At 43.5% G+C, this 13201-nt stretch overlaps 1 protein-coding gene across 5 annotated transcripts in view; it reads left to right on the top strand.

Annotated features, from left to right (window-relative positions):
* The window catches only part of arid4b (AT-rich interaction domain 4B), a 56987-nt gene that overhangs the window by 21168 nt on the left and 22618 nt on the right, over positions 1-13201 (top strand). For all 5 annotated transcript variants that reach the window (XM_056435430.1, XM_056435432.1, XM_056435429.1 and 2 more), the window contains exons 3-7: positions 1108-1218; positions 10489-10554; positions 11147-11237; positions 11975-12054; positions 12440-12531. In XM_056435430.1, the coding sequence (XP_056291405.1) occupies positions 1108-1218; positions 10489-10554; positions 11147-11237; positions 11975-12054; positions 12440-12531 (440 nt within the window). The remainder of the gene's footprint in view (positions 1-1107; positions 1219-10488; positions 10555-11146; positions 11238-11974; positions 12055-12439; positions 12532-13201) is intronic.

The raw sequence follows: 13201 nt of genomic DNA, 5'->3' as shown, positions 1-13201 counted from the left end.
GAAACACTGGAGTTGATAAGCGTGTCTTCTTGTCTGATCAATACGCAACTGTGAGGTGCGCGATTTGACAGAGCGGCCAGTTGCTGATCACTTATTCAACAGCCCGACGTGCATGAACAGATGGTGTGCGCGCACAGCGCGCACATTTTCTTTTGGGGAGCACCGAAGACCCATTTTGACCCAGGAAAAACCCTGCACTCTCACTAGCACCCCCCCCCCCCCCCCTCAATTATATGCAGCACCTCAAGGCACCTTTATTTTCTCTTTTAATTAGTGTTAATACTGTAGGCCAATCACTTTTATTTCATTGGGCCTAATGTGGTAAAAAAAACACTGTTAAATGACTGAGACAGTTATTTTGTGTTAAGTATTAAAAGGGACTTTTGTACTACTGCTTGATTTGAAGGCCTGTTGCCCTGTTGATTGCAATAAATAGGTCTACAACATATGTTTAGTGTGTTTGACTGTTCAGTACTGTTCATTACATTAAAAAAGCAGACATAAAAGTAACTTAAAAGTTACTTTCCCTAGTAACTAATTACTTTTGATATACAGTAACTAGTAAAGTAATTAAATTACTTTTAAAAGAAGTAACTAGTAACTAACTAATTACTAATTTTCAGTAACTTGCCCAACACTGACGGTGAGGCAGTTTCAGTTGAGCTTCAGAGAAGCACCCTCAGTAAATCCATCTCTACACTACATGAACTACAAACATCTATCCTCATCCACACACAGAAAGTGTGTTTTCTCTGTGTACCCGAACCTCCGCAAATCTGTTCTTGAGGGGCTAAAAAAAATATATAGTTTGATAAATATCCAATGATGACACAGGATGGTGCTGTTTGTTTTTCGAATAGCTTATTCTTTGTCACCATCAAAGCAGTAGTGAAGTGGCCTGTTTGCTTGCTCCCCTAGAGGCTTGTTTTCCAATGCCCAGAGCAGATGTTATGTGTTTTCCGTGGATGAATCACTGAGGCGGGTGGGTTTCGTATCGCTGGCCTTCACTATGTGGATCTGTAGCTGTGAGAATACACCTGTCAGTAAACTATATATAAAAAGAAAACATCTTTTGAATTCACTGGTTTCTTATTTTTATTTCCTCAGACTCTTGACGAGCCCCCCTACTTGACAGTAGGGACGGATGTTAGTGCCAAGTACCGAGGGGCTTTCTGTGAGGCCAAGATTAAGATGGCCAAGAGGCTAGTCAAGGCCAAGGTAAGTCACATTTCTCTCTCTGTATGCGTTTGTGTGCGTGTGTGTGTGTCTTTGTGCAACGATCAAGATCACACAACTCTGCTTTTATGTACACTACCGTTCAAAAGTTTGGGATCACTTAGAAATGACTTTATTTTTCAAAGAAAAGCACTGTTTTTTCAATAAAGATAACATTAAATTAATCAGAAATACACTCTCTACATTGTTAATGTGGTAAATGACTACCGTATTTTTTGCACTATAGGGCGCACTAGATTATAAGGCGCACTGTCAATGAATGGTCTATTTTCGATTTTTTTTTCATTTATAAAGCGCACCGGACTATAAGGCGCATTAAGCGGAAAAAAAACAGTCAGATAAGTCAGTCGATCAAACTTTATTAAACGCGTTCACAATAATTCTCAACATTATTCAAACGTTAATGAGCGTATTCACAATAACTACCAACCTTATTCAGTTGTATTTTGGGATCCTTATACACACACTGTAATATTATGGTGAAGCACAGTATTGTAACGGACTGAGGGAAATGTTATGTCCGGATGTAAGTGAACGTCTCACGAGCTGGTAGCTGTGAGGCGTGTCTGTGATTGGACAGCGAGTGATGTTGTTGTGTGTGTGTTGTGTTCCGCGGGTTCGGGGCGGAGCTATGACCCGGAGCAGACGTGAAGCTGGTTTTGAGGTTTCACGGCGGTTTGTTGTTGTTTTGGCGTAGGCTACGCCAACAGGAGCTTGTTCTATGTTCCTTGAATAAACACCCTATAAGCCATCCACGTCTCGTAGAGTTCCTGACCCAGGGTCGCTACAGTATGTATTACTCCGCGACGCTCCTGGCTACGGTAGCCGTAATGCTGCAAGCGGTGCGGCTTTGTAGTTTACCAAAGTCGTACTAAAACATTTTGACTTAGCGCCGTGAGCGCCTTGTACCACACAAAATCGCTTAGAGGTCAGTAAACAAAACCAGAATTAATCCATATATACGGCGCTTCGGATTATAAGGCGCACTGTCGTTTTTTGAGAAAATTAAAGGCTTTTAAGTGCGCCCTATAGTGCAAAAAATACGGTATTCTAGGTGGAAACGTCTGGTTTCTAATGAAATATCTCCATAGGTGTATAGAGGCCCATTTCCATCAACTATCACTCCAGTGTTCTAATGGTACATTGTGTTTGCTAATCGCCTTAGAAGACTAATGTCTGATTAGAAAACCCGTGCAATTATGTTAGCACAGCTGAAAACAGTTATGCTGGTGATATAAGCTATACAACTGGCCTTACTTTGAGCTTGAAGTTTGTAGAACAAAATTAATATTTCAAATATTAATCATTATTTCTAACCTTGTCAATGTCTTGACTATATTTTATATTCATTTGATAAATAAAAGTGTGATTTTTCATGGAAGACACGAAATTGTCTGGGTGATCCCAAACTTTTGAACGGTAGTGTACATCCAGAGTGGATTGAATTGGAGATTGTCACAATTAAAAGGTCCAAAGCATGATTAGAAAGTTCTCGTCTTAGAGTCTTGGTCTGAGCATTCAAATGGCGCTCTTGTCTCTGCTGCTGCACAGAAGCCAGCTGTGTTTCTTACATGCTCGAGATCCCCCACCTGTTTTAGATTGTTAGTACTGCTCATATAGCTGAAACACCGATCAGGGCCCCAGATGTGACAGATGCTGGGTTTGGCCTGGCCCACCAGGTACCCGTCCCAGCCACAGGTGTCCCCTCCGGGAGCCATTGCTTTCATTGTTGCAGGGATGGAGCGATTGCCATTTCCCCATTGGTTTTAGGCCTTGCTGATGAAGGCATGTTATTATGGACGTAGTACAGTGTCTCATTTCCCAGTGGGGCAAAAGCATCTGGTTAATACAAGAGAGACGGATCGCTTGTCTCTTATTCTGCGTGTGTGTGTGGAACAAAGATTAGATACTGCCTTTTTCACTGTGTCAATGCACTGTAGTTTCCCAGCACTGGTGCTCCAGCAGTGACGTGCCAACGTAGACCATAGGATGTTCTTAATTTAGATATCGTGGACTAAAATGAAGCTAATAGGGTAGCCTCATCTTGTAAATAAATGACCATACTAATTGGCCGAGCGTGGGTTTGTTTTTGGGTGTCTGTAGTGTAATATGACTATGTGGCTTGGTTACACAAACGAAAAACATGGCAATTATTCAGCGTTTGTTGTGAATTTGAAAATATCACTGTAATGGATTCCTCTTTAGCTCTTTGGTTGATTTAGGCCACATTTACACATAGTATTTACAGAAACGAATATTTCTGCTCCTCCGTTTTCAAAAATAACGTTGTACACACAAGGTCGTTTTCAAAAAAGTTTCTGTTTATATGAACCCGCATAAATACGCCCCCGGGCGCCATCATAACTATGCCAAACCTGTAGTCGGCAGTGTAACGAGAAGGATAAAGACATGCAAACCAATCAGAATTCTCAAAACCAACAACAACTACGAAAAACACGATCAACTTCCTTTTCCTTTCGAGAGTAAATATGGCGCGAGGTTCATTTGTATGGACAGACAGCGAAGTGGAGCTGCTGCTTCGAGTCGCTTTAGATTATAAGGCAAATAAAGCACTCGATAATGTGGATTGGGAATCATGCCAAACTAAATATAGGGATATGTTGGCATTGTTCTTGGAACAGTACCCGTCCGAGACCTCCGAGGAGTATCCTCATGTCAAGGAGGAAATAACTCGGGCGCGCCTGACAACGAAAATGAAGGCAGTCAGAGGAAAGCACCGGAATGCAGTCGACACTGGACGTAGGAGCGGCCAAACTAACTGTAAACATAGGACGCTCACATGACGTGAAGCATTTTTAGTCGCATACTGTGACGTTTGACAACCTAAAACTCCGTTTGACCTAGTTCACACGCAAACACAAAAACGGAGTTTTCAGAAATCTCCACTTTGGCCGGAGTTTTTAGAAATGATGGTTCTCCGTGATAAAATATATGCGTTTTCCCATCGTGTAAACGGGGTCTTAATCTCTGTGTGCTTGTTTAACAAAGTTGATGGCGGCAGCTTATGGCGCTGGTGTCATTTCACAGATTCTTAAAGCCTAGTAAAAGATCAGTCTGGAAATATTATTTATGATTGTGAGCTGCACTATAATGAGCACCATTTCAGTATCACTCACCAGCACACATTTAATCAGTCAAGACTATGGTACAGTAACAAGTGGTCAAGAATATTATATATTCAACGTTCATAGTACATTTTTTGAAGTTTTTATTATAGATTTCACTGCAGAATGCAAACAAAGGAATCTCTTAAATTCAAAAAGTTGCATACATTATTTTTTTACAGCACCGATGTCCTCTCTCAAAGCACTGGCTAACCAATACAGTTTTGTTCTTCACCACCGGACCCCTTACAAAAGTTATATTCACACTGTAAATTCAGGGATTTCCCCCCCTTTAAGTTGCATTATACTTTGTGGCCAAAAGCACTAATTGGAGGCATAAATAATGCATACAAAATCAATGGAAATGCATGTATAGAGGTGAGGAGATGCAGTTTTACGAGGATACAAAGTGACGGTGAACACGCTAAAGTTAGAAATATCCCTTTGGCCAAATGCTAGATTATTCAGGAGCAGAAAGGGGAGAGATTGTGTCCAGGAGAATAACCGGAACAACTGAAGTTGCCGTTACGTTTTTCTGAGCAGTCGCACACACAGTCTGTGTTTGTGGTTAGCTGGGGATCATGTCCTTTAACTCTGAGCCTTTTCAAATTGGGAGAATTTTTACTTCCCACTCTGAGTTTAGTACATTGAGACTGCATGCAGCTCAGTAACATGTCACGGCTTATTGGATAAAAAGGATTTTTTAACATAATACCGTGAGCTCCTGACAAAACTATTCACGTCACATCATACTTTTGCTAGAGGCTCTATTTGATCAGAACTATGGTTTCATATCTTATTCCAATATTTGATGTCTGGTCTAAGTGGTTGTACACTTTGTGTGTGTGTAAACGGTTAAAGACTTCTGTTGAACCGTGCGGCAGCCATGCTCACAGTTAGGGGTTTTCTAATAATAATAATAATAATGCATTTCATTTTTATCGCACTCTTCCTTCAAAGAATCTCAGAGTGCCACACATATAGTGAAAACAAATAAAATCGATTTAAACATAGTTAAAGCAACTGTAGAGTATTCTGAAATTGGGCACTTCGCAGATGATGGAAAACAGGCTTCCGGACGCGCGTGAATTAAGTTATCAACATTTAATGGCAGGAAGTGTAGAACAAACATTCAAGGCGCTCTTCCTGGCTCCCGGCTCCTCCGGGAGCTCAGCCTTGCGGCCTCGGCGATACCTGTAGAAGAAGAACGATTTCTCTAAAACCCGGAGTTTCATCTCACTGGCCCCGGTCGAAACGTCACTTCCGGTCCAGTCGCTTTCACAATAAGAGTCCCGTCTTGTTATTGTCCGCATTAGTCACTTTCACAATAAAAGTCCGTTATTGTAAGTCACTTCACGGAATTCAACCGGCCTCGTCAATCTATAATACTAACATACAGTCACTCTCATGCAATATACATTAATTCTTGCCATTTACATTTGCATAGAGTAAACATTACCCCTATGCTTCATAATACATTAATAACAATATCAATATTCTCCCTAATATTTTCTATTATAATATCTTTCTATATGTATTAATTTAAAACATAAGACCTCTGCAGATGTTATCAAAATAATCTATTACAACTTAACACAACCCATAAAAATAAAAAAAATAAGAATGTAATAGCTGACAATAAATTAACTCAAGGTAAAAAATGCCTTCCTGAATAAAAAGGTTTTTAGGCCAGTCTTAAAAGAGTTCAGTGTCTGAGTTGCCCTCAGGTGGTCAGGGAGACCGTTCCACAAGCGTGGCGCTGCCGAGCAAAAGGCCCGGTCGCCCATGGTGCGGAGCTTGGTGTTGGGGACCCGAAGGAGCGAGCGGCCTGTGGATCTGAGGGTGCGGGTGGAGGTTAGGGGAGTGATAAGTTCTTGTAGGTAGGGGGGTGCATGTCCGTTGATGCATTTATATGTGAGTACTAGGACCTTGTAGTTAATCCGGAATGAAACAGGGAGCCAGTGCAGCGATTGGAGAATGGGTGATATGTGGTCATATTTCCGGACTCCCCTCAGGACCCTGGCAGCGCTGTTTTGGATATATTGTAGTTTGGTGATGTTCTTGTCAGTGTAGAGTGAGTTGCAGTAGTCCAGTCTTGAGGAGATAAAGGCGTGGACGAGCTTCTCTGCGTCTGACGGGGTTAAAGTGGGGCGGAGTTTGGAGATGTTTTTTAGATGATAAAAGGAGGTTTTGCACAGGAATTTTATATGGTCAGTAAAGGTCAGGTGGGGGTCAAACTGAACTCCCAGATTGGTGATTGTGGAGGAGAGGGGTATGACCTGACTGTCAAAGGTGAGATGGATGATGTCTGAACCTGGTGTGGAGTGCCAACAAGGAGGGCTTCAGTTTTGCTGCTGTTTAGCTGGAGAAAGTTGTTGCTCATCCACGCCTTTATCTCCCCAAGACAGGCGGTGACACATGACATGGCTGCAGAGGGGTTTGGGGCAGTTTTGATGTAAAGCTGTGTGTCGTCAGCATAACAATGGAAGGACATCCTATGTCTGCTGACGACACGGCCGAGGGGGAGCATGTAGATAATGAAGAGGATTGGTCCGAGCACCGACCCTTGTGGAACACCACAGGAGACTGGGAGCCGTCTGGACCTGCGTCTTCCCAGTGAAACCTATTCAGTTCTGCCAGAAAGGTAGGACTGGAACCACTGGAGTGCAGAGTCTGATAGTCCAATGGTGGTGTGGAGGCGCTCTAGGAGGATGGTGTGATCCACTGTATCAAATGCAGCAGTCAGATCCAGGAGGATGAGGAGTGAGGGTGATCCTGCATCGGCTGACATCAGCAGGTCATTTGTCACCTTTAGTAAAGCTGTTTCAGTGCTGTGGGCTGAACGAAATCCTGACTGGAATTTTTCAAATAAGTTGTTGTTTTTGAGATGGTCTTGAAGTTGAGAAGCAACTACCTTCTCCAACACCTTGGACAGGAAGGCAAGGTTGGAGATAGGACTGTAGTTGGCTAGAACCTCCGGGTCCAGGGTGGGCTTCTTCAGAATGGGACGGATGACAGCAACCTTGAGAGCAGGTGGGACACAGCCAGAGCGAAGGGAAAGGTTAACAACTTTGGTGATGAAAGGACTGAGAGTGGGGATATGTGACTTGAGCAGAGCAGTGGGAATGGGGTCCAGGGTACAGGGACAGGATTTCATATTTCTGAGGATTTTCTCGACATGGCTCTCCTGAACCTCAGCGAGATCTAGAGGAGACGGCACACTTGCAGATAAGGTGTTGGTGTCAGAGAGAAGCAGAGATGGAGAGCTGGACATCGTAGAGCAGATGTTGTTGACCTTTGTTCTGAAGAAGTCAATGAAGCTGTTGCATTGCTCCTCTGTAGCCTCAGTTGAAGAGGATGGTTGTGGCTTCAGGAGATGATTTATTGTAGAAAAAAGCTGTTTAGAGTTTCCAGGGTTTTTATTGATTACGCTGGAATAGAACCGTGAGCGAGCATCCTTAAGGGAGTCGGAGTAGGCCCTTTGATGCTCACGGAAGGCCAGTTTATGGACAGTGAGCCCAGAGTGTCTGAAGCGTCGTTCTATGGCACGCCCAGCTGTTTATATTTTCCGCAGCTCATGTGTGAACCAGGGAGCGGAGCGTGAGAAGTTGACCTCGCGTGATTTGACAGGGGCATGGAGATCAAAAACACTGCTCAAGGATGTATTATAGTGCTCCACTAATTCATCCATTGATGCAGAGGCTGGGCAGGTGATGAGCTGGAGATCCATAGTCATAGTGGCTGGGTCAATGTTTTTCCAGTTCCGAAAAGACATTTGACGCTTCGGACTAATGGTAGGTAGCATAAAAGTCAAGGCCACTGAGACCACGTTGTGGTCGGACACACCGAGATCATAAACCTGTAGGTTACTGATGGAAGCAGAGTCAGTGATAACCAGATCCAGAGTGTGCCCCTTGGTGTGCGTAGGAACCTCAACATGCTGCTGCAGGCCAAGACCCTCAAGCACACCCAGGAAATCTGCTGCAAACTGACAGGAGGGGCTGTCGACATGGATATTTAAATCACCAACAATGACAATATTAGTTGACATAGTGCAGAGTGAGGTGAGGAGATCACTTATCTCAGGTAGAAAAGATGGGTTTGGTTTTGGAGGACGGTATATGAGAAGCACTGTCATGGAGTATGGAGATTTGCATTTGAAGGCCAGGCATTACATAGAGGAAAGATCAGGCATTGGCAGAGGGGACAGTTTTAGTTCAGCCCGGTGCATGATGTCTAATCCACCACCACGACCAGAGCTGTGGGCCTTCTCCATGTAGCTATAGCCAGGGGGACATGCTTCATTAAGCACGGAGTAGTCCCCTGGTTTATGCCAGGTCTCTGTTAGGCACATGAAGTCAAGCCCTTTGTCCAGAATATGGTCGTATATGAGGAGGGATTTTTTAGTGAGGGATTGAGTGTTTAGCAGCTCCATGATGGCAGGAGACAGAGCAGGGGGGTGGAAGTCTCTGCAAGCTCCGTAATACACTGCGATCCACTCCGTGTTTTCCATTGTGCCTAGTATTGGTTAGTCTCGTGATGTTTCCGACGATGACTCCCAGGTTGGTTTTGCTTCCTGATTCCACGTTGGAACCTCTATGGATGTAGCGAGGTCTGTTCTTCAGAACCCCACACTCTTGACAGAGGGCTGTAAACCCCTTGTCGGATGGAACCATTAAGCTGCGAAAACGCCGTAGCTGCGGGACGGTGTAGGAAATCATTGCCAGCACCGATGTCAAAAACGGAGCACAAAACAAACCGCGCCGTCTGGCAACGACCACACGCCGTCCAACCCCAGCTCCAGCCGGGGCAACGCCACCCCTCCCAGATGCCAACGGTTCAAAAAGCACACCAATAATCATCACAAAAAAAAGGACTCCAGTAGAGCAGGTAGGCTCTCAGTTTCACTGATCAATCAAAGGTCCGCCGTATTCCTCGTGTCTTCCAACACGAGAGGCGGTTGAATAAAATAGCTATAAAAAGTCACATAAATCATATAAGCGATAACAAAGTGTCAAGAGGAGCGGCAGCCAGCGTACCCTCGTGATCCTACACACCTGACCTAGTTCTTGAGCTAATACAAGTACTAAGTTCTAGGACGACTCGGTGTTATTGATGCTCTCTAGCTAAAGTGTTTGACAGCGAGAGACATCCTCCCTCCGTCTCTGAAGCTGCTCGTCCCTGAGAAGAAGGGGGAGTTTTCCACTGAGCAGAAATGCTGTTATCTCCATAAGTGAAATTCAGCCTCAGGAAGCTTTTTTAATCCTTTCTCTGCCATCTAATTTTCTAAGATGACGATTTAACAGCATCTTACTATTGTATTTTCTTCAGTCATTGTGTTGATTACGCTTTCATAGTGACTCTTTGATTGCCGTTTCCGCTGCTGTTATGAAACCGACCGGTGAGAGCTTTGTCTGAATGTTTTACCTGCAGGCTTGTTTTCTGACATGGGGCGATTAACATCTTTTTCTGCCATTGAATGGCAGATGATTCTAAACTAAAGCGAAGCCAGTTTTCCATTAAATTGATGTTACTATTTTACTTGCATGTGTCCTCGAAAAAATTCTCAGAGAAGGAAGCACATGAAACTATTGATATATCAAGCTGGGAGAGGCATTTGTTATTCTAAACAGATTCTGGCTGCTTTGGCACATTTTGCAACACGCTCCTTGGATAATGTGCTTGTCTGTCTGCCTTGTGGTCTTGGCGACCAGTCAGTGTTGACAGATCGCCATTCAGATGCAAGATTTCCACAGCATGATCAGATTATGATCTACTGTGGCTCACTTAGGGGAGGCCGCAGTTGCAGAAGGGGCGGGTCGGTTAGTGTAGCCCGAGCAATCGCAGCAGGAATCAACTGGGGGTCTGTCACTCTACGGTGCCAGAAATGAGCCATTGCATTAAATATTCACACACTGCTGCTTGCCTACTGACACCATGAAGTATTTGCTCGTATTTTATCTCAAACCACACCGATCTAAAGCAACAAACCTGCGTGAAAGAGCCCAATACGTGCGTTATGTAGTCCGGCAGTATTACTGTGGGAGGGAGGATGATGTGGCCTGGTCAGGCCTTTGGGGAATCGTTTGTTCCTCCTTGTTACTGATTGTCCTTCCCCTGTTTCCAGGTGACCTTTAAACCAGATCTGACCACAGCTGAGGTTCATGATGAAAACATCAAAGGACCTCTAAAGGTAAGGCAGGACAGCTGGAGGAGGCTGATGTCATCCAACAGTCTGCTGGAAACATTGCATAATGCGCACATTGTAGTTAATTATCACACACCAACCCCACCCCCACACACCTGACACCTTCCCATTTGTATATGTGTATGTATATATATATATATGTATATATATGTGTATGTATATATATATACATATGTGTGTATGTATATATATATATATGGATATGTATGTATGTATATATAGACTGTTTATATTGTCCGACATTGTATTTATTCACCATACTGCATTGCACTTTATTACTGCTTCTCTTTTGCACTGTGGTCAGATGCTCAATACATTTCGTTGTCTCAGTACTTGTACTCTGTGCAATGACAATAAAATGTAATCTGAATTTGAATCTGATCTGATCACTTAGTTTTTGTCTTTTTTTGGCTCAGATGATGAGACCATCGGCCAGGGAGTGTAGATGCATTACAATTTCATGTCAGTCAGTTATGATTCTTGTATTAGCGATGGTCTTGTCTCATTAATTAGAAACACATTCCGTTCATCATTTGTAGCACATTAGCCACATAACGACCGTGTATCCATCCCACAGGTGGGTGCTGTTGTCGAGGCTAAGAATCAAGATGGAGTTTACCAGGAGGCCACGATCAATAAGCTGAACGATGCTAGTATATATACTGTTGGTAAGTCAATATCAAACTGTTTGTCTGTGTGCTCTCCCTGCAGCTATCTTTCAACACATTTTGCGTGATAGAAAGGTTTTCAGGGTTTCTATTTTCCCTTTAGAGTGTTATACTGAACCTTTGGAGTAAGAACCATCTTTAATAAGTTCATAAGAATTTAGTGATTTCTCACAGTACAGCAGGAATACTTAAAAGTTGCTTTACGTGTCCAAATATTTAGATATATCTAGGTGTGTTAGTATGTATGTCTTTATATAAATATATAATGTATCAATTAAGCAGTGCTGGTAAATGCTGCATGTAGGGGTGCAACTCAAGTGTTTTTATTTCATTGTTATCGCCAAGTAAATTTGAACAACTAATGCCTAATGGGATTGAATGATTTACACTTTTCTTGAGCGTTGTGACTTCTGAAAGCAAAAGGAATGTTCCTTTAGTTCTAGTATATTATGTCTTGGGTGATTTGATATCGGTAAATAAACAAATGCAATCAGTAACTCCTCAGACACTTCCCTTCCATCTGTTTTGTTTTACCATATGTATACTCCGCGTCTATCAGAGGGTCCTCGTAGTGGTAATAAAACAGTGAGCGGCCTGCTGGAGGATCTATCAAAGTCTAGAAAACATTTGCACCTTTTTAACATATCTGAAAACAAGCAGGAGTTTTGTTACCGAGACCGGCGTTTTGTGGACTCCCGTCCCACATACAGCAGTCTAACAGCCTCTCATCTCTGCAGTGTTTGACGATGGCGACGAGAAGACCCTGAGGCGTTCCTCTCTCTGCCTGAAAGGAGCGCGTCACTTTGCAGAGAGCGAGGCAAGTATTGTGCTGTCCTGCAGTCTTTATATCAGCCTCCATCCTTCGGCTTTCTATAGAAGCAAAGCTCATTTTTACTTTTCATTGAATCCAATGTTGCCATCAACAGTCACACATATTTGCTCATGAGGCTCAAATTGAAACGCTGCTTACAAATGGTACCACGTTGGCATTCAGAGTTTTAGCTGCGATACATTTCCAGGAAACATAAACTGATACCACAGCAAATTTGCCAAGATATAAAACTCCCTCCCGTTTGCACCTGATTAGATCCCATGAAGAGAGTTTCTTCGAGGTATACAAGCTTCATCTTTTGTCTTGCAATTTGGTGTCTGACAAGGGGTAACACACTGAGGCTCATCGCGGTTGTTTGTCTCCCCTGCAGACACTCGACAGACTCCCTCTCACCAACCCTGAGCACTTCGGCACACCTGTCATCGGCAAGAAGGGCAACCGCGGTAGACGATCAAACCCTGTGTGAGTATCACCCTCCGTCCCTGTACGTCATGCAGGGCTCATATCGGCGAGGGATTTTCTATACCAATTCACAGACATCCGTAACAGGCTCCCCCAATCTAAGTGTGCTGCTGGCAGTTGAAATGAAAGATCCCCCCCCCCCCCCCCGTCCCCCTATAAACAGCGCCCGAGACCTGAAACTAGAGAGCCTGCTCTCCTCCTCCAGCTCCTTAATCACGCCGGGATGTAGAGGCTGCGTTGGCACCGCACGGTCCTGCTGAATATAATCTTTTTTATGCCCACCCCTTCATTGACTCAAATGTTTCAGTGGGTGTTTTCTGCGCCCACTCATGGGAGACTGCTGAGTTTTCATCGGGGAATAGGAACTGCCGGATATAATTGTGGCTCCTCTGTTATAAAAAGGACACTCTGCTACGTAATCTCATTCTCTGACACCCCTTGCTAATGGCACTCAGAGAAAAGTCAATATTACTCTAAACATTGATGTAATATTGACTTGGGTCAGTCCCAGCTGCACATTAACACCGTGGACCTGTTGTCTTGCTGCGCTCTAATAGTGTATTAATCCTTAAATCACAAGGATTGAAAAACGCAGAGGAGATTGACATTTACTGGAAAAATAAGACTGCTAAATTTTTTTAAAATAATTTCTTCTTAATTACTATTTGTA

This window comes from Pseudoliparis swirei, chromosome 17 (genome assembly GCF_029220125.1).
Source record: "Pseudoliparis swirei isolate HS2019 ecotype Mariana Trench chromosome 17, NWPU_hadal_v1, whole genome shotgun sequence".
Lineage (NCBI taxonomy): Eukaryota > Metazoa > Chordata > Actinopteri > Perciformes > Liparidae > Pseudoliparis > Pseudoliparis swirei.
This window is presented reverse-complemented; position numbering and strand designations above follow the sequence as displayed.